The sequence below is a fragment of the Protomyctophum bolini genome, assembly GCF_963924005.1.
Source record: "Protomyctophum bolini genome assembly, chromosome: 12".
Lineage (NCBI taxonomy): Eukaryota > Metazoa > Chordata > Actinopteri > Myctophiformes > Myctophidae > Protomyctophum > Protomyctophum bolini.
The window spans coordinates 11548893-11570494 of NC_137873.1; the positions used below are offsets into that span (position 1 = coordinate 11548893).

General features: G+C 42.0%; 1 protein-coding gene across 1 annotated transcript; it reads left to right on the forward strand.

Annotated features, from left to right (window-relative positions):
• The first annotated feature begins 670 nt into the window (after positions 1 to 670).
• LOC308325281 (noelin-3-like) lies at positions 671 to 12671 on the forward strand. Its single transcript, XM_080777762.1, has 6 exons — positions 671 to 813; positions 4230 to 4373; positions 6673 to 6828; positions 9755 to 9974; positions 11426 to 11532; positions 11724 to 12671. Exons 1-6 carry the CDS (start codon positions 745 to 747, stop codon positions 12399 to 12401), a joined length of 1374 nt encoding a protein of 457 aa, XP_080633888.1. The 5' UTR covers positions 671 to 744; the 3' UTR covers positions 12402 to 12671.
• The last annotated feature ends 8931 nt before the right edge of the window (positions 12672 to 21602 follow it).

Genomic DNA, 21602 nt, shown 5'->3' on the forward strand with positions numbered 1-21602 from the left:
ACTATCAATCAGCACCACACCCAACTCCAGACTTCTCATTCACCTCCATTCACCACCTTACAGAAACACAAAGGAAAACAATATAATACAAGCCACAAACTATACAGCATATTCCACCTCAACACAATAATCATAAGGACCTTGGTCCGTAACAGAGCCACTGCTGTACCCCCCCCCCCCCCCCCCCCCCCAACTGCAGCCCTTAATATGAATGCCAATCCATACGTTGGGACTGTCTGTCTGGAAGTTTCCCTCCCTACTTTTTTTTTTTCAGTATAGGCTAACCTTCCCAATCATTCACAATTCCCATGCGCCGCTGCAGTCAGTCCGTGCCGTGGTTCCTTCATTTGACAACATCGAGGCGGCGGATTAATTGAAAGACGCCGGATGATGTCACATCCGTGAAGAGGTTCTCCCCCGAGCAGAGCAGCGCAGCAGTAGAATCTCCACAAAACTTTTCCCTCCTCCTCCTCCTCCTCCTTCTCCTCCTCTTCTCCTCGGCTCACTAAGGGCAGGCAGGCTCTACCACCAGCGGTGTTTTCCCTCACCGCTGCCCACATGTAGCCTCTAATGATGAGTGTGGATCTACCCTCCGTTGCGGTGTCGTCAGTGTGTCACACATTTCACCGACGTTTAGCGGAGACACGCGGGCGACAACTTGTGCCAGATATTTGGCCGTGAAAAGGGGTGGAAAGGGCAGTTTAATAGTTGGGGGGGGGAAAGAAGAAAAAAAAAAAAAACAGAATGCGGGCGCTGTCCGTGGTGCTGAACCCGCTGATGTTTCTCCTCCTGTTCGGATACTGTCCGTCAGCGGTGAGTTTCTCCGGGTTTTGTTTTACCATCTCTCTCGTCCTAATTCGTCCCATGTATGCACAGGTGCTTGAGAAGGTATATATGCGACAAGCGAAGCAATGTATAGGCTATACTGTATGGTGAAATACTTAAAGATCAACATGGTGTATCTATATGCACGGGAACGTGTTTAAGGTTAATTTGAGGTTTACCGTTTATCTATATAATTAGCCTACTATATTATATCTAATAGACTAATAGTAGAGCATTATAGCCTATACCTTAAGTCCGTTTAAAAAACAAATAATAATAATGGTTACAGAAAGTCAAAATATATTTGTCCAACACAGTTATGTGCAAATATATTGGCTATACTCATAACCTATATAATAGGGATTACTTTCCTCTCATCTATTTGAATACATCATCCAGACACAGCACAGATATTGATCTTGGATGGCAACCAAAGGAAATAATTCACTTTTTTAAATGTCATTATAGAGACCTGTTTGGCGGTGGTATGGATAATGGAAATGGTTTCCCTATAATAATACTCTGTAAGTGGAAACTCAAAACATGCAATTAAGCTGTTGTGCATCCGGGCTGCAGTCAATGTAGATATATTGACTGAATAAATGTAGCCTATCAGGCATGTGCGTGTATATCTGTGCTGCTGCTCTGTCTGTGCCAGTTACTTTTCTGGGAGTTTTATACCAGCAAACCAACAAATGATTAGCCTATAGCTGGAAAAATTAGGCTTTCACATGACTGATAACGAAGCAATTTGGATCAAAATAACTGGCCAATTTGGGCAACTATAGCGAGCGCAGCATCCCGGCTTTATTTGTGTCTCATTGAGATGCAGGAGTGCCCTGCCCTAACTGAGGGGTTTTGCCTTGCGATTATTGAAAATGTTTTGCAGAATTGAAATAGGTATAGTTCCTGCTTCTTCACAGGACATCATGCATGGGGAATATGCAGCATAATATATTAGGAGCCTATACCATCTTGATTAATAGTCTAAACTCTATTGCTGTATGAAACAACAGATAGAGCCGCGGCTCGGCACATGTCTGCACGAAATTAACTTGGAGAAGCGTTCCACTATAAAGACAGATTTATTCTTCGTTGGTGTCGCGCGCCGAATTTAGCCGATCAACTAAAGAAATGAAAGCTCACACAAATTCACAATGCGTCGCAATTCGCTGCAACGCCTGCGATACACAGTCAGCGTCATACGACGGGGCGTAAATCTCAGGCATTTGGGGTCTCTTTTTCCCGTTTGAGAGCATCTCATGCAGCTGGTTGAGGTTGAGTGACAGATGAGTGTCTGAATGAGTGATGAAACGCGTGAATTGAGGAGAGTGAGAGTTATAAGGAGGACAGGATGTGTGCCACTCCAGTGACAGAAGAGAGCTATTTCATTCCGTCAAATTATAGGAAGCGCTGGGCTGCTGAGTTTTTCAAAGCACATGAAGAAAAGAGCAGTGTGTGTGACTGTGTGACTGTGTGTGTGTGTGTGTGTGAGAGAGAGAGAGAGAGAGACTGTGTGTGTGAGAGAACGTGTGTGTGTGTGTGTGTGTGTGTGTGTGTGTGTGTGTGTGCGCGTGTAGGTGTGTGATTGCTTCCATGCCATGACAAACAGATGTCATCAGTAATGTAGTGGTGCCGAGGGACCTATGCAGCCATTCATACGATTTCATATTGTATGAATGGGCCTCACAAGGAACTTCCCTGCTGCCACTCTCACACATTAAGATTATTTCAGGATATGTCTGCGTCATTTGTTTCACTATATTTCACTTGCAGTGTTTTAACAGTTTGATTGATTGATTGATTGAAAACATATAAACGAGTAAAAATTTCAGCTGAATCTAGTCTTTTGTATGCATTCAGAGCATTAGCATGAAGAAACTATAGAAACAATAAAACACAATGTAACAAAAGTTAGGCTACCATAATGAAAATAAATCAAAAAGGCAAAAGTGCTGAATCGCCAAAAATAGCTAAAATAAGTCATGACCTGTCAAACCAAAAGAAAGAAAACTATCTATTTTGTTCTGATGCCTAAATTATGCTCTGTGGTACAGCAGTGTCGCCCTTAAATAGAAGATCTACATTAAAGCTCACAAATCTCATCCACAGACCAACACATTGTGAGCTGGTAGATTGGCTATTTTCGATGCGATGAAGCACCCAGTAAATGCGGTTTGAGACAGAATTCCATGACAATGCTTCAGACTGGAGGTTTTAAAGTGCTGTAATTGTGATGCTCTCTAGGATAGTAATACAAAAAAAGATTGCCTAGGTGAGAAGATGTGAGTCAAAAGCTGAGCTTACTTCCTGGCATGACATCTGGGTTTCCTCAGATGGGACCTGATCTTTTCATCTGGCATTCCAAAGCCTCTTTAGCAGCAGACAGCACAAGGATGAATGGAACAGGGAAAGTATCAGCCTTCACTCTCTCCAAAGAGGACCGTATAAGATGTGGGTGCAGTGGCGGGTGAATTTAAAAATATCCGCATTCACACCGTTTACAACACGGCTAATAGATTGATTTAGGAAGAGATAACAAAGTGCTAACAATAGTTGCTGTTGTTATCAGCCAATCTCGGGTAGATTATACTAAATCACAGTTAAGAGTATAAACTGCATTGACTGGTGACTGGCATTTATTTTCCACTCTGACTGTAAATCATAACTGGCATGACTTTACAAAGGCTACTGGTGCTATTAGACATTTCCATAAAAAATAAAGATGTCGACAAGACGTTTTTTGACTTGTATATTTACAGACGATATGAAAACTCCCATGAATAGTATAAACAAAACAGAGTACACTCCCTAGATGCCACTGTGAGGGGTTGCTTTGTTTCATGAGGCATAATTTAATGGTCTTCATGCTTTACACTGTGGAGAGAGCATATTGAATCTAATGAAAAATGGGGACAGAAGCTCACACAAATCAGATTAGTTTGTTGCTCACAGTGGGACCATGCTCGCTAGACTCTTTGGTGCGGCACCACAAGGCCAAGCGGGGAGGGAGGGAGGGAGGGAGGAGCACGAAGAGGAACCCCAGCATTCAAATTAATTACCAAGGCCAAAACAGTATTTTATTGTTGGGGTAAAGCCACAGGAGACCATTATGCTCTGAGCTGAGGAATATCTTACAGAAAAGCACTTTGTTCTTCCTAAGCTCTTAGACTTTCTTTTTAACTACTCAGTGAGATTGGTTGTGTCTGTGCTTTTGTGCATGTTGAGGAGGGGGTCCCTTGAGAAGAAAACAAACATTAACAGGCGTGTGCCAGGATATTATTGTAGTGATATTATCGACAGTGAATTAAGTACAACCCCTGTGTGTGTGTGTGTGTGTGTGTGTGTGTGTGTGTGTGTGTGTGTGTGTGTGTGTGTGTGTGTGTGTGTGTGTGTGCGTGCAGACCATCAGACCAAAGGAGGGGTGGCAGGTGTACAGCTCGGCTCAGGATGCTGATGGTCGCTGTGTCTGCACGGTGGTGGCGCCTGAACAGAACCTCTGCTCCAGAGACGCCAAGGGCAGACAGCTACGCCAGCTCCTGGAGAAGGTGTGTGCGTGCGTGCGCACGTGCGTCCGTGTGAAGTTTAGACACTGAAACACAGAGGATACCTAAGTGACTTGCATGCAAACCCATGCACCCACCCACATAGTGCAACACACTGATGTGCAACTGAGTATACATATGGCTGTGTGCACTGCAAGTATAAGGCAAAGTAAACATAGACACTTGGATGAACGCATATATGCACATAGAAATAAATAGTTCATGGACACACGCATATAAACTCAAATCACACAGATTCCTCTATTTATGCCTCTCAGTTTCTTATAATCCTCAGAGGAAGTGTGCTGGCAAGGTCCATAACCCCATTTTCTAATGCTCACATTACATGGATCACTTCAGACGAATAGTTCTTTGTGTTGGACTCAAACCCACACATCGCTTGTTGAGCACAGAGCATGTATTTTTTGCAGCAGAGCATTCACTGCTATTACGATCTAGGTTACAGTAAACATAATTTGATCAAGTAAAAACTGCAACCCATAAGCCTTTAGTTTTATAAAACACAAATTGAACTCATCTATATCGTAGAGCAGTGATTCTCAACCTGTGGGCCAGAGGCCACTTGTGGGCTGCGATGATTGCAAGTGGACCCCCAAACAATTGGCAAAACATTAAGATATGAATGATAATATTACATTAAAGTCATTTAGAAACTATTCCATGGGGTCTTTCTGATACCAATACATATGAACCTTAAGTATATTATGTTATTTTCATTGATCAATAATCGGTTATTAAAATATCTGAAAATGCATGCAGAGAATAATTTAGACATTTTCAAGCGGTCAGGTGGGTGGGCTGCAGAAAGGTTGAGACAGAGTATGTACTCTGAGTTAGCTAGGGAGAGTTGAGTTAGTTGAGTACAACTAACTCAACTGCACTATTAGTTGTAGTTGCGGTCTCCCTGCTCTTCTCTTGAAAAATGTAGATATTGGTCGCGTTGACCACTACTGGTTGACACGAGCTATTGCATGAAACTCAAAATGGAAACAGCATACTTCCCCAAAGCATGCAATAGCATTTTGACACTGTGAGGTAGCTGGTTATGGAGTGCAGCTTTAAGATAAGAACAGTCTTCTTTTTCAGGCAGCCCTTCAGAAATAGCATTTCTGAAATACATTATGAGCTTTGAATGGGTTTCACAGTGGCTGCAGCCAATGGTGAATCATCTATTCACCACGTGAAGTTCAGTGCCATAACCGCCTCAGGGTGCTGATCACAGGACAAGCAACCAGCAGTGGATGTGTATTATATTCATGTCTGCAACCCTATTCACCCAAGATTAGATTACCTTGGACAACCTTAGCTACTAGTCCAATGGTTATAGTCAAAACAATTATAATAGTTAGCATGCAGGTCTATATGCAGTCTAGTACAAAAATGTTTTGAAATGAATTAATTACAATGCATGACTAGGTTTTCAATTTCAAAATGCAAACTCAAAATGGAATCAAAGGTGTTTTGTTGTCCTTTTGTTTTCAGCAGCCATGCATTGTAATATTATAAATAACTCTGGGTTCTGCTGTCCCACATTGTAATATTATAAATAACTCTGGGTTCTGCTGTCCCACATTGTAATATTATAAATAACTCTGGGTTCTGCTGTCCCATATTGAAATGACCATTGACTAAACTTTGCCCTGACCATTTTGCATGCCAAGGGCCGTTTTCTGTCATTCGCATAGGCCTTTCACACTAATGTACTAAGCTGCCCCAGGACTTGAGTGAGGCCATTTCAGCATCCCTCAGACAGAGCCAGGCCCCTGAAAAAGCTCGCACAACACAATGTGCATGTGCCACTTTGCTAGTTGATAATATGTGCTCAGTCAGTCAGTCAGTCAGTCAGTGAGTCAGACGGACGGACGGACGGACGGACGGACAGACGGAAGGATATACTCAAGACTGAAATGCGCTACTTAGTTAGAACTGTACCATACTTTTGAATCTTGTTAAACCAAAGGCAAGACTTAAGGCTCAAACTGAACTGAACAAAAAAATTGAAGAAACAAAAAAATGAAAACGTAATGAATGATACCAAGCCATAATAGCTCTGACCCTTGCATAGTCATTACAGCTGCTTGACACCCAGTTCACCTCAATTCAATTGTACAAATGGGCAACTGAGACGTGGCAACGGAGGTCAAAGAGAGTCGATTAGTTCTTGTGGAAGTCGGAGCTCAGCTAACCGCTGGAAGGCCAAACATAAAGGGGCCTCTTAATCACGGTGGCGGGCTAGAAAAATCAATGCCATACTGTTTTCATTCCCGTTCCTCCTCAAAAGGTACAGAACATGTCGCAGTCGATCGAGGTGCTGAATCTGCGGACGCAGAGGGACTTCCAGTACATCATGAGGATGGAGAACCAAATCAAAGGGCTGAGGTCCAAGTTCAGACAAATCGAGTCGGACAGGAAGACGGTCGTCAACAAGAGCTTTCAGGTACTGTACAGTGGTGGAAAAAGTGCTAAAGGTTACTTAAGTAAAAATAGCAATAGTATCAAAAGTATGCAAAGTCAAAATACTGTTCCCCCATAATGTTACAAGTAAAAGTAAAGAAATTAGCAGATCTGCAAGCTCTTGTGGGCTTATAGATTATTTTCAAATGGCCGAAATATAGGGCTGAAGTGGTTAATGTATATGTTTTGTAATAATAATCCAAATCTATACAAAGTAACTAGTAACTAAAGTTTTCAAATATGTTGTGGAGTAAAAGTAGTGCAGTAGAAGTAAAAGTATTGGAAATTGGAAGCACTCAAGTACAAATGCCTCAAAATTGTATACTTAAATACAGTAAAATAATACAAATACTGAAAGGGTCGGAGCGCGTAGCGGAGTGTCTCCGACCCTTTCAGTTGAAGAACCTGCACGCGGCCTTCACTCACTCAATAAAAACATATTTTTATTATTAAAAAGACAACGTTTCAGTCAAGGACCTTCTTCATCTGATGCCGGAGGAAGCTCTTTGAGTGCCTTTATAATGAGCAAGTGCAGACGGTGTGCAGGTTTCTTCTTTTTGATCTTGTTAATGTCTGTTTTGCCAACACATACCTGTCCCATAGCTGAACATAGGTGTGCAAAAGAATGGTTTACCGAAAGAGCTGTGGAATAAAAGCACTGACTAGTTAGAAATGGGACTGAACAGTGTGTGATAAGCCCCTGTCTGATGGTACTTGCGAAATTAGGTCAATGCCGGTTTGCAGCAGCAACAGCCAAGTACCACAGTCTCTCCGAAACTTGCGTTTTGTAGCTGAAGCCGACTTATTTCATTACCCGCGGATGAATACTTACGTTATTAGTTCACTTTCCTTCTTATCGACTATGCCACAGCCTGGGGAAGTAGTTGCAGACACGCACGCACGCACACATGCATGAACTCACAATTGGATGCTAGCTACCCAGTTCTACCAGACTTGTTTTGTCATTGGTGAGATTTGTGGTTCACTGTCTTGCTCAGAAAAAGGCTTAAAAGAGTTAGACTTTAATATATTATAGTTAGATTAATAGAGGTTATACGTAAAACATAACCGTATGTATTAAGTTTGAGTCGTTGTATTGTCAGGTAAAAATAATGAGCCCTTATTGGCTATTAGTATTGATGATATCTTGGGTGAGTAAAAGGTACCGTGATCGGTGCAATGGGATTGAATCGGTTGGGTATGAATATGCCAGGGTAAAAATAAAAAGATAAGAGCGCCCCTCACTTCACACAGGTGTGATTTTTAGCTTTTCTAGCAGGGTTCTCTCAGCGGTCGTTCCGTTTGTCGACGAGTTGTTTGCCTGTCCGTTCTTCTGCTATAAAACCTTACGACTACCTGTAGCTGGACAGGCATGGTGTTTTTCTGTGTACAGACCCCACACCATGGCTGATTTGGATCACACCTTAGGTCCAAATTTCCATTTGCGCGAACAATATGTCAGATTCTAATGAGCAGATTTCCATGAATATTATTAAAGCACTGACCTGCATGCCTTTCCTCTGTGCTACCCTTTAGGCCAAACTTTCCACTTGTTCACACATTATCTCAAAATCTAATGGGCAGAGAGCCATAAAACCTGCTGAAGGTATTTATGCTCCCTTTAACTATATCTAATCTTAACCCCATGCATGACCTCTAGCACCACCCACGCACCAAAATAACAACTATTCACACAAGATATTAAAATGAATCATCCAAATTCCAGGATGTGGGTTGTTTATTATGAGGAACTATGTGTGGGTGCTCTGCTATGTCCATTATATGTTCTGCTCTGAAGGGTGACAATGCCGTTGTGTTGTCTTGTTTTGTCATTGTGTGTCTGCCTTGTTTGTTTTGTTTCAAAACTATTTTTTTTTAAGGCCTACTACCACACTATTTTGCATATGGTGGTCATATGACATTTATATGTAATATATTATCTTCTGGTATGTTCTATATGGGTGTGTCACATTGTGTTATACTGTATTATTTCATTAATGTCTTACTGTATACCCTGAAATCTTGAATAAACAAAACTGTGAAAATATAAATCCAGGATGAACCTTTACTGGTTTGGGTGATTCAACAGCTGTCAACAGTGTCCCTCAGCGGGGTCATCATGGTCATGCCTATGTTCCCTCAGCCCTATATGTTCCCTCAGCCCTATATGTTCCCTCAGCCCTATGCTCCCTCAGCCCTATGCTCCCTCAGCCCTATGTTCCCTCATTCCAAAACATAGCCTATGTTCCCTCAGTCCAAAACAGAGCCTATGTTCCCTCAGTCCTACAGTATGTTCCCTCATTCCAAAACAGAGCCTATGTTCCCTCATTCCAAAACAGAGCCTATGTTCCCTCAGCCCTATGTTCCCTCATTCCAAAACAGAGCCTATGTTCCCTCAGTCCTACAGTATGTTCCCTCATTCCAAAACAGAGCCTATGTTCCCTCATTCCAAAACAGAGCCTATGTTCCCTCAGCCCTATGTTCCCTCATTCCAAAACAGAGCCTATGTTCCCTCAGTCCTATGTTCCCTCATTCCAAAACAGAGCATATGTTCCCTCAGTCCTATGTTCCCTCAATCCAATAAGTGCATTAAGTGTAATAGTGTACTAAATGTAATAGTGTAATAAGTGTAATGGTGTAATAGTGTAATAAGTGTAATACCGTATTGTCACGAATATAGGACAACATTTTTTTCAATGAAGTTGGCTGAAAAAAGCCACACTAATCACTTTTAGCCAACTTTGAGCCATTTCAGCACATGTCCAGTTGGGTGTATAGCATGGACCCTACAGGCTACTGGTTGGGCTTCTGGACTGTTTAAAGGAGAGTGGGCGGGTTAAAACATTTCTGTTTTTCTTCATAAAGTGGAAAGAAAGTGAGAACCTCTGTCCCTCTTGGTCAACCCCCAGGAGCTGCAAGGGAAGATGGAGGCACTGCAGCCTCTCATCCCGGTGCTTGAGCAGTACAAGACCGATGCCAAGCTCGTGGGCCAGTTCAAAGAGGAGATCAAGAACCTGTCCGCCATATTGCTGGCCATCCAGGAGGAGATGGGAGCGTACGACTACGAGGAACTCCAACAGAGGGTCTCCAACTTGGAGAACCGGCTTCGCAACTGCATGAGCAAACTGAGTAAGTATACAGTAGACGAGATGAGATTATGTGTGTGTGTGTGTCGTGCGAGTGTGTGTGTGTAAGGCTGGCCTCATTTTAGAACCTGGCTAAAAACAGCTGTGGATGAATATACTGTATGATGAAAGGTTGATGCGATTTGTCTTAAAGGTGATTTTGTCCGCCTAAAATGTTTGTGGAATTGTCCAGTGCACCTTAAAGCAGAAATAACATGCATTTTAAAACTGTTTTTAATATTTAATATCATATTGTCTATGTCCCTCAAACCTTTTTCTAATGGTTTGAGCCTCAATCACCACTCTGATATAACCAGGCCTTGTCATTTCTTTCTGGACTTTAAAAGCAGTTTTAGCTGCAATATCACAATGTCCTGAGGTGGTGGGGGTGCTGATAAGCAGATTATTTATTATTTGAGTCATTATAATACTGATGCTAGATAAAACCAGGCTTGTTTCCATTCCATGCCAGCTCGGAAAATCAACAATGGCGGACATTGTAAACAAAGTGGAAATGCAAATTTGGAACTGAAAACTGAAGAAGAGGAGGAATTATACAAAGGGTGACATTGATGACATCACGATGACAAAATCAGTTGAGCTGTTCCTGAGAGCAATTTCCATTAAAGCACCCATATGATGAGAAAGCCTGATAGTTCAAAATGTGTTATTTGTGGGGATAGAAAACACATATGGGAGCCCCAAAAACACAAAATTAATTGACAAAGTTGAATTTTATGTTACAGGTCCTTTAACTTTTTCAAATAATATGAACCGTAAAATGTAATATATTTTCACCCCGTCCTGACAGATGGTGAGGGGTGCAGGCATTAGTTGTATTCAAGAGTGTATTTCTCAAGTTTTTTTTTTTTTTTACTCCAGCAGCATGTCGACTTTGATATTTGACCAGATGTTCAACACAAACCATCCAGCAAAATACTTTGTTTGAAGCATCCTTTCCACAGAGCAGTTTAAAGCTACGGGCTATGAGCCCATCCATTTACAGTTTTTTTCACACTTGGCCTATCCAGATTTGAATCAGATTGGTTTTTGCTGATTTCTGATTTCACTCGACGAGGATAGCCACCCTAGAAGGCGCTCAAACATTTTGAGACAAACATAATCGGGTTATTTGCGAAATTACGAATAACAGTGACAGTCATCAAGATGAGAGATGACACAGAGACAGAGACGGGCAGACTGGCTGCTCTGCAAGTATAAAGCCATTGACGGTCATAACGGTTGGTTAGATACAGATTTTTCACAAATCAGATGTGGGTGCAGTGTGAACAAAGCCCTAGGAATGTGATTCAAAGGAATGTGATTTGGGCTGCCAGTTACTCTGAACGTGACATAATGTTGACCATTCTTGTAGCATTCAAAAGGGTTCAAAAGCGTGTAGTGTATGGTGTAGTGTGTGTGACCACTGACCAGAGTGTGTGATGTGTTCTATAGCCTGTGGCAAGCTAATGAAGATCATTGGGCCGGTGACAGTGAAGACGTCAGGGACCCGCTTTGGAGCCTGGATGACTGATCCACAAGCCTCTGCCAAAAACAATAGGGTCAGTTGAGATACTCATTTCAATTTGTGTGTACATGCTGTGCTGACCTCCTGTCTCCAGAGTGAAATGACAAAAAATGATAAATGAATGTCTCTTACTTCATAATTACTCCATTCTGTCTGTCTGTCTGTCTCTCTCTAAAGCATATCTAACATGCAACATGTTATATTTGTACTTTACTGCACATCCAGGTTTGGTATATGGACAGCTACACCAACAACAGGATCGTCAAAGAGTTCAAGTCCATTGCGGACTTTGTGGCGGGAGTGGAGTCCAGGACCTACAACCTGCCGTTCAAGTGGGCCGGCACCAACCACGTGGTGTACAACGGCTCGCTGTACTACAACAAGATGCAGAGCAACATCGTGGTGCGCTACAGCTTCGAGACGGGCCGCGTGGTCACGCAGCGGGCGCTGGAGTCCGCCGGCTTCCACAACGTCTACCCGTACACCTGGGGCGGCTTCTCCGACATCGACCTGATGGCGGACGAGTTGGGCCTGTGGGCCGTGTACGCCACCAACCAGAACGCGGGCAACATCGTGGTAAGCCGGCTCAACCCAGACACGCTGCAGATCCTGGAGACGTGGAACACCGAGTACTCCAAGAGGAACGCCGGCGAGTCCTTCATGATCTGCGGCACGCTCTACATCACCAACTCTCACCTGACCGGCGCCAAGGTCTACTACGCCTACTCCACCAAGACGTCCAGCTACGAGTACACGGACATCCCCTTCCACAACCAGTATTTCCACATGTCCATGCTGGACTACAACGCCAGGGACCGCGCCCTGTACGGCTGGAACAACGGCCACCAGGTTCTGTTCAACGTCACACTGTTCCACATCATCAAGACCGAGGACGACTCTTGAAGAAGACGAGGAGATTACAGTACGTATGTATGTATGTATGTGCCCTCCCAGGGGTGGAAGACAAAGAAGAAGAGGGGGGAAAGATAAATGGTTAGTTGGAAGATGAAATCAGATAGATGGTTAGTTGGAGGATGATTTATATGGTTTGTCTTTGTTGTAATCTGCACTTATTGATCTTGAGCAGTGGAGAGAAATGTCCATGGAGGGCCAAACAAAACTCGTAAAATTCGTGGTCTGTGTAGTTTTGTTTTCTTTATTTTATATCCACTATGATGCACTTTGCTTATTTATGTATTTATTTATGTATTTATGTATTTATTTATTTATTATCTTGTTACTTTTGATTGTTTGTGTATTTCCTTATTCCTTAATTAAATTAAATTTATTTGATTTTAATCTAAACCTAATTAGTTACCTGAATTCTTGTGTTTCTTTTTGTAATGAGTATACCATTGATGTAATTGATGCACTCTCACTTTAATAATTTTTAAATTCCTTGACCCATTGTTCTTTTTCTCTTTGTTTTCACTCCTTTCATCGTTTATTCATATGCTAATACCCCCCCGCCACACACACACACACACACACACACACACACACACACACACACACACACACACACACACACACACACACACACACACGCACACTTTATTTAACATTCATTATTGTCTCCTTTTTCTTTTGTCGGGAAAAAAACAGTTTTGCACTTGTACTGTACGATACAAAGAGAAGATGTAGCCTACCTGTACAGTAAGTTTGCTTTATTTTGTATCGCTCTACAGTTTAAAAAAAGCTCCAACAATCCAAACAACCCAAGTGTATGCCTTATCCAGTGCAGTATGTTCTGTGAGCTAAAGGATAGTGGCGCCCGTGCATGAATGTTGGCTAACCTTCATAGCATTTCTACTGTAACTCTATATCTGTGTATTTTGTATGGGCAAAACATCTCATCATATTTCACTCTGTTACTATATTAAATGTATTACCTTACAGTATTATGAATCTATATTAATTTATATCCATTTATACAGAAACAGATGACTTTAATAAGCCTTCATTTGCGTAAATAAGATGTATCATTGACAAAATAAAAAGGTATTGTTTTGATTAAATCTGTGACGTACTTTTGTTAACTTTTGTTAAGCCCAATGACACCCATCTGTAACCGTAATGTCACAGGTTGTTCTGCTTGAGCACCAGCACCTGTTAACTTAATTCCAAGGCTTGTTTTATCTCACGAACAGAACAGGTGGGTAAATAACTGCAGCTGTACAGTGTCCTTTAGTGTACTGTATGTAGGCCACTGTACTACCACCGGAAGCTTTCTTTTTAACCAATCACAACACAGTTTTCTGTTTTGGTGCTTCCCATACTTCTGCTTTAAATTTGTTCACTAGGCGATTGTAATTATTTCACTAGGATATGGACTGAGGACTATATCGGCTTGTGTTTGGCTTAAAGTGAAGCGATTCCATGCATCCACCACGGTTTGCTAACTTGGACACTGCACATATAGGCAGGGTCCAACATATAGGCTGCTTGCCGTGGCTACTCAATCCTATACAGGCTATACACACCTGACCTGGCTGAGGTAACCAAAGCAAGCAAAAATGTAGTGCGCAGTACGACTATAAACTGAGGCAAGTGACGTCGTCATACGAGTATAAATTAAGTATAAATTAAGCATAGACAATGAAGAAGTCAGTCAATCGATAGTACAATATAGCTTTTAGCTCTTTTAATGCTTTTTTAATGGAGTATTGGACTATATCTATACGATCCCAATTAGCGCTATACACGCAATACAAGAATTAAGAATAGAACAGTTAATTACGCTGGAAATAGGATTCACAGGCTGTCAGATCTGGCCTATCCAAAAGTCAATAATACAATGTGTGTGTGTGTGTGTGTGTGTGTGTGTGTGTGTGTGCGCGCGCGCGCGCATATATGTGTGCGTACGTGTCTTTTCCAGAGGTGAGTCCAGTATCTAATTGTTTACTCATTAGTAAAGCACTTAAGCACAAGACATGTGGCCCTGTGGTCACCATTGTCACTTGTTCCAAATCGAGTCTAGAGATTGTAATAAGTGATGTGCTCTGTTTCACAACACAAGACTGAACATCTGGATGCTCTATTTCACTAGACTATGGAACCAAAGGAAAACAGCATTTTAAACAAGGGAAGAAATTTCACATCCCTTTTTTAATACAATACAACTGAGTAATACAAACTTAATTGAAACACATTTGCCTTTAATTACATTACATTACATACATTCTATGCAATGCAATGAATCCAGTGGTACATATTTCAAAGAGAGACTTGAGATATCACGAAATCACCACAGCCCTACTATTAGTCTACTTGCCAGCCCAGGCATAGAGCCCCATTGTGAACCCGGACATGTTGAGTACACCAAGGTTTTATCTTAGAAATGTTGATTATGGGTCCCCAGCATTTAGAAACTGACGGATGCTAACTTGCGCATGTTGAGCAATTTTCATAATTGGCATAATATATGACCATATAATTAACAACCTATAGAAGAGCTTTATGTAGCATGTGACATGCCAAACTAGGGAGTTTTCATGATTCTGAATCCATTCCAAGCATTAGTTTTGCAAAAAAAAAACACTCCTTGGGCTCATCATCACATTTGTGATGACGGCTATATTTTTTGTGCAAAACACATGCTTCAGCATCATGAAAACCCCCTAGTTTGACATGTCACATGCTACCTAAACCATGATGAGATTTAGATTTTTCCCCCCTTGTTAATGGTCACATATTATGCAAATTGCCCAACATATATGCAAGTTAGCATCCGGCAGTTTGCTGGGGACCCATACTCAACATGTGTAATATAAAACTTTGGTGTACTATATGCCTGGGTTCACATTCTGTCAGGTGGACTGTATGGAATATATAGGCTTAAGGCTTTCATGCTAATTTAAAAAGCTTCGATAATGGAGTGTCACTTCTGGACGGGTGGCTCATTAGGGACGGGATTGGATGTGACATCACACCTCATGTATGTGTGATGACCTCCGGCCGTCACACTGTGATCTCACTGGAGACCGACAGGTCTGGACACGCACGCACGCATCTATTGTTTTAGGTACAAGCAATTCCTCTCTTATTATTTGTAAACAACTACAGACTCTCTCCCTGCTTTCCCCTGAGGACTACACTGGACCACCACCCAGAATGTTTAGTGTACTTCTCCCATGAGCTCATGTATTAAACATACAGTAAACCTTACGTGAAGTGTTCCAGACAGACTCCGCTGGCCTCAACAGTCACTGATTGATTGATACAGAATGACTTGACACAGTGGTCACACCCAGAGAGATCATGGCGTGTGTGTGTGTGTGTGTGTGTGTGTGTGTGTGTGTGTGTGTGAGTGAGAGAGACGGTGTGTTGACACTCTGTCCCAGATCAGATCAATGCGGCTCCTCGGGTCACACAGACAGGAATAAGGTCAGAGACAGAGAGCCAGCAAGCAGGTCTATAGGAAAATATGGATCTTCTCAAATATCGATCCGCCAAGTGCATCAACGTCAAGATCTCAGCCAGAGAGTGTTAACAAACGGAGCTGAACGAAATAATTGAAATGTGAACTAGGCTACCATACTGTATACTGCAATTTACAAATCACAGGCTGCCATTATGTGGATTGGAAGGTATTCTAGTGGTTTTGGCATCCTTTTGTTTAGGAGTAAAGACACTAGTCGACTATTCAACTAGTCGACCTTGTTGGTACTATAGTTGACTAGTTGATAAGATGTTTTCCCCCCTGTTTTTGTAGGCCTCAAGATCAGCTAGATTATAGTTATAGTCCCCGGTGTATACAGATTTTAAACTATTATTAAAAAATAAATAAAAACATATTTCTTCCTCTTTTTTACATAATAGGTATAGGCCTAGTTAAGGCAACTAGTCAACTAGTAAAAATCACTAGAAGTGAAAGCCCTAGAATACAGTATTCATTTTACCCTTAAATGTACTTAAAAGGACCACACATTTTGGTCTAGACTTCTTTAACTTCCAAGACGCCAGTTGTTTTCATTGAATTCATGGTGTGCAACTCAACTAGTTGAGACTTGAAACTATATTCAGCAAAGTGAATTTACATATTTCTATCAGAGGTGATGTGTTTTTTTTTAATGCAGTTGAAGGTGGCGATTGATGTGAAAAGTCTTGGAAATATTCCCAGGAGTAAATATTGTGTTCCGACAGAAATTTAGTTGCCATGTCTTTATCATGATGGTGTGAATATCAGCTGCAGAAGCAGATCATTTCAAAGTGGGCTTAATTGTCACTTAAGTAAAAAGTTAAGAAATACAATAATAGGGAAATGTTATCGTATTTAAAAAAGGAAAGACCGCTGACCTTTATAAGGAATTTTCAACCACCCTAAATCCACTGTATGGTACAGTACATCATATCTTAATGGAGTTGGTACAACATATGTTCAGGAGGAAGACCACGCCTTCAAGATAAGATCGTTGGTTTCCCCTGCCACCATTCCATGCCAATTCCATTCCTATAGCCTCAGATATCGAGCTCAATCAACTTCTCCACAGCTACAATCAACTCCACCATTTACCTGCCATGGTTACTGATCTCAGCTCCACCCTCGCCACTCACCGAGGCCTCGCTGCCATGGCAACTGTCAAGCTCTCCGCCCTATCACTGCCCTCGCTCCATCAAGGGAAGAGTATGTATGCCAGTCTGTTTCACCTGCCACTCGTGCATCCTCCCCACGCCTCCATCCTCATCCCCTTCCCCTCATCCCATTCATGCAGTCTAATGCCATTCACACGCATCTCATTTCTATCATCCCTTCTCATGTTCCACTCTTTTCGAAATAAACGCTAAACCATGTTTAAACGATGTTTGATTGAATGTGTGGTCTGTACTAGTCACTAGTGAATACTTTGTTGTACTATGATGTTGCAACACGCACAGCGAATATATATCAATATACAAGCTCACAACACATCACAAACACATTACAAGCTTCTACAGTAGATCTGATATTTGTTCTATTTTGACAATAAGTTATACCGGTAAGTGTTTATATGACTCTAGACTAGAACATTGAGGCCCATTACCATTTAGCTACATCACCCAAATGAGAAACAATGGCTGTGGTCCATTTGATACCACTTCATGAGCATCCACTCCCTGTAGAACCCAATTAATCAATATTACAGTGAAAAACATTAAGCATCTGTTGACCACAAGCATGGCTGGATTCTGGTTGTGGATTTGATGCTGGGAAAACAAGTGGGCATTATGCACCGTGGGCAGAGCTAGATATTAATTTACTGCAGTAAGGTAATTTACAAAGTGATGTTTTATTCCTATTATTTTATTGTACATCACAATCAGAGATAAACCAACGATAAAATAAGAAACAGAGCAGCAAAAACAGTACATAGAAATAGATAAATAAATACAGAAACAGAACAACAGTACATTGTCTGATCTAAGTTGTCTCACATTTACCTTGCACCTTACCGTGCACCAGTTCGGTTAAATAAATTGGGTAAGTAATTAATATATTTTTAAATTGAATTCTGGAGTCGATTGGTATAGCCAGTGTAAAGCCGCAAGCACAGGAGCAATATATGTGACCTTCTATGTGTGTTAGTTAACAGTCTATCAGCCGCATTCTGCACAAGCTGTAGTCGGTGTATAGAGGAGCGACTCAATGTAGTAAACAAGGAATTACGACAGTCCAAACGGGACGAAATAAAAGCATGGATACGCTTTTCCAGGTCTTGTGGTGTTAGTAACGTCTCAATTTTGGCAATGTTTCTGAAAAAGCATGTTTGGACAACGTTAACCTTTTTTACATGTGGTTCAAAATTGATGTCACGTGGGTAACTGTCACGTGGGAATCTTACAGCACTCACAATCGCACCTCTTCCACCATGATGCCCTCAGCCTTTTGATGCCAAGTTGCCAACCTCCTGCTGGGCCCTAGGACCAAGCGAAGTGTCTGGGGTGACAGGGCTTTCTCCTTTACTGCCCTCTCTCTATGGAACTCACGCCCACACTCGCATCAAAGCAGCACCCATTTTAAAGTGTAGATTGGGGTCCCAGAGATAATTAAAAAAGAAAAAGAAAAGAAAAACGATCAAATTGGGGTCTGTAGCCTAATGCATATCAAACTGGGGTTCCTCGCGAATCATTGTTCTACTCTAGTCTTGTCTCTACACACCATGTCAGTGTTAAATAGTCTCATTTTAAAGAAAGGCGATTCCCACACAGTAAAATTTGAATTTGAAGCCCTACCCGAGTTTGTTGACAGCATGTGTGCGGATTTTGATTTTGGTTCAGCACCAGTTATATCAAGAATTGTGCATAATTATCCTACATCTTTTCAAATCCACATTTCTGCCTCGTAATTGAAGTCTTTCTCAAGGGATAACAAATGAAGCTGCTTTTGAAAGGCATGAACTCAATTTGAATTTCGCTACGTATTCTTTGATGTAATCAAGTCACGTTTGAATGCGTTGGCAAAGCATGGGACTTGGAGATAGACCCACAGGCTGAACGACTTTAAAATAAGTGACCTGTGTTGATTGAAGTCATTAAAGCCAGCCAGTGAATGCTTAGACGTTTTTACAATAAAGCCAGGGTGTAACAAGAGCAGCTTTAGGCTCCATCAAAACCCTCCGCAAATACCTCGCTGTGTAATTGGGTTTCTTTCCAGTTGAATAGTAATGGAAATTGGGCTGTGATTGTTGCTCTTTTCACAAATGACTCTGCTGTTTGGACAAACAAAAAGCCTTGAGAACTGCAGTGCAACGTGGTATTAAAGTCTTTGGTACTGTTGATTTCTTCTCACTTACCGGAAGCTTAGGTGGTCTATGGTCATGTCTGTGCCAAGTGGCTCTACTTGACCTTTACCAGATTGAAGTTTATGATCCATGGTCATTTCTGTGCCAAGTGGCTCTAATAAATATTCTACTGTAAAACAAAACTATATTGGTAATGTGAGCAATGTCCAACATCTCTGCTTTACTGCATATCCAAGTTTATGTCTCTCTAAAAAAGTAACTTATTAAAACAAAACTTTGACGGAAGGCCAGAGACGTGGTGAACTTAATCACAAAACTAATAACGGAGTGAACATACCCATTATCCACCATACCACCTCCACCACATCCCCTAATCTCTTCAAATATGACTTCCTTATAAATCTCTCCAACGGCAATTATTGACTAAATCCATATATACCATTAAATGAGCTGTTGAAATGTCACGGGCCATGGGGCACTAAAGGCCAGACTCCATGGGACCTGTATCCACTCAGCTGTTGAACCACAGAACTCCGAGGTGGGAATTACCAGGTTAACAGGGATATATTGTCTCGTCCGATAGCCGATCGAAGACACATCTGGAAAGGTTAGTCACGTTCACTGTTGGAGGCTCAATCATGGAAAGGATATTTCCTCCATAGTGTAGCCTACTCTCTTACCGGGTGTCATGGAAACAGAAGAACATTCACTCCTGCTCATACTGGAATGAGCTGTGATCAAAACACTATCCTTCGCAACTCAAAGGCCATTAATACTGCAGCCCCATATTATGCGTATATGTAACTATTGACAAAATAAAGTTATCGTTTTGATTATAATTGTCATGCGGCATACTTCTGTTCTGTTCTGTTTGGCCCAATGCGACAAATCTATACCTGTAATGTTGCTGTGTGCGTGCGTGCGTACACGTGTGTGCATGCACGCATGTGTTGATTGACTGACAGATGCAGACGGACCAAACGGCTATCTGTGTGAACCAGGTGGATTCCTGTTTTTGTCTTTCAAGCCCTGCCCTGATTGTGGAGGTCATTGTTTGGTTCTCACATTTGCCTTTCTGAGTTGGCTGCTCTGGCGTGTCATCATCCCTTATCTGTGTGCACACAGCAGCTTGGAACTTGGCTCTCTGTGAATGAGTGAATGAATGACTTTCTGAATGAACCAATGGGGCACCATAAAACTGTCAGTGCTTCATGGACTTGTTGACTCTGTATGTATACTACTAGGCTACTGGGTTCCCCGTTCCTTTATAATGAGCCTGGGCTCTGTTGTGCAGTGACTGTGTCAGACTCATTTCCTATTCAAGCGTGACGTCGTTCAACTTCAAAGTCAGCTCGTAATGCAGTGCTGCTGCAGCACCACTTTCAAACCTGGCATCCCTATTTTGGTAATAATGTCATTATGGGTGGAAATATAAGACAGACAGACAGACAGACAGACAACACGATGTCCTGCAGGTGAGACAGGGGCTTGCGAAATGCCAGCCACTTTCCTGATGATGATTGATTGGTTGATTGATTGGCAGGTTGGGAGTGGGCGGAGCTTGTGGGCATCAGCCTCCAGCATGCCGGCCTGTCAGAGCAGGTGCAGAGCTGAGGACTCTGGGTGATTGACAGCTCAGGCATGGCCAGGCATTGTGGAGTGGGCTCTCTGCCAAGATAAACTTTCAGCTGCCGAGCCTCAGAGATTGCTCTGTGCCAATGCCTGGCATGATGCGTGTGTGCGTGCGTGCATAATGCATGTGCATGTGCACGTGCAAACTGTGCAAGTGCGCAGTGTGTGTGTATGAGAGAGAGAGAGAGAGAGAGAGAGAGAGAGAGAGAGAGAGAGAGAGAGAGAGAGAGAAAGTGTTTTATTAAAGGAAGATTAGATTGATTCTTTCAAGGAAGCAGCCTGCAGGCCTGATGGAAGGGGAGAGTTCGTTATACAAGTGTGAATGGCCCTTTAGGCTGCTCAACAGTGTATGACCCGAATGCAACACAGATCACTGACATCATAGATTGTCTATATGACATCACAGACCGGTTTATGACATCATAGACTGTCTATAATGACATCACTGGCCTGCATTACGAGCTATATGACAAAAACGTCCGGCTACATGAAATGAGATCCACACGCCAAGATTAGACCCTCTCTTGATAATTGAACATAGCTATAATTGGATGAAGCAGCATGCTCCATCATGTAATCTCATTTATGATACAATATGCATTTCATAAAGATAGGTTGTAACTGTCAAACATCTGTACACCCCCCCCCCCAGCTTCGACCGGATCCAACAGATCTACCAGAACTAACACATTTTCAGATTTCAGGCGACCTCCCAAGCAGGAGGTCAGTGGAAGGCCGGAGGTAGGAGGTT

Bases quoted from the DNA above. Each gene is read 5' to 3' on its own strand.
- LOC308325281 (XM_080777762.1), top strand. From the start codon at position 745: ATGCGGGCGCTGTCCGTGGTGCTGAACCCGCTGATGTTTCTCCTCCTG. The intron at 814-4,229 runs GTGAGTTTCTCC...GTGTGCGTGCAG, and splicing joins TCGGATACTGTCCGTCAGCG to ACCATCAGACCAAAGGAGGG. The intron at 4,374-6,672 runs GTGTGTGCGTGC...CCTCCTCAAAAG, and splicing joins TACGCCAGCTCCTGGAGAAG to GTACAGAACATGTCGCAGTC.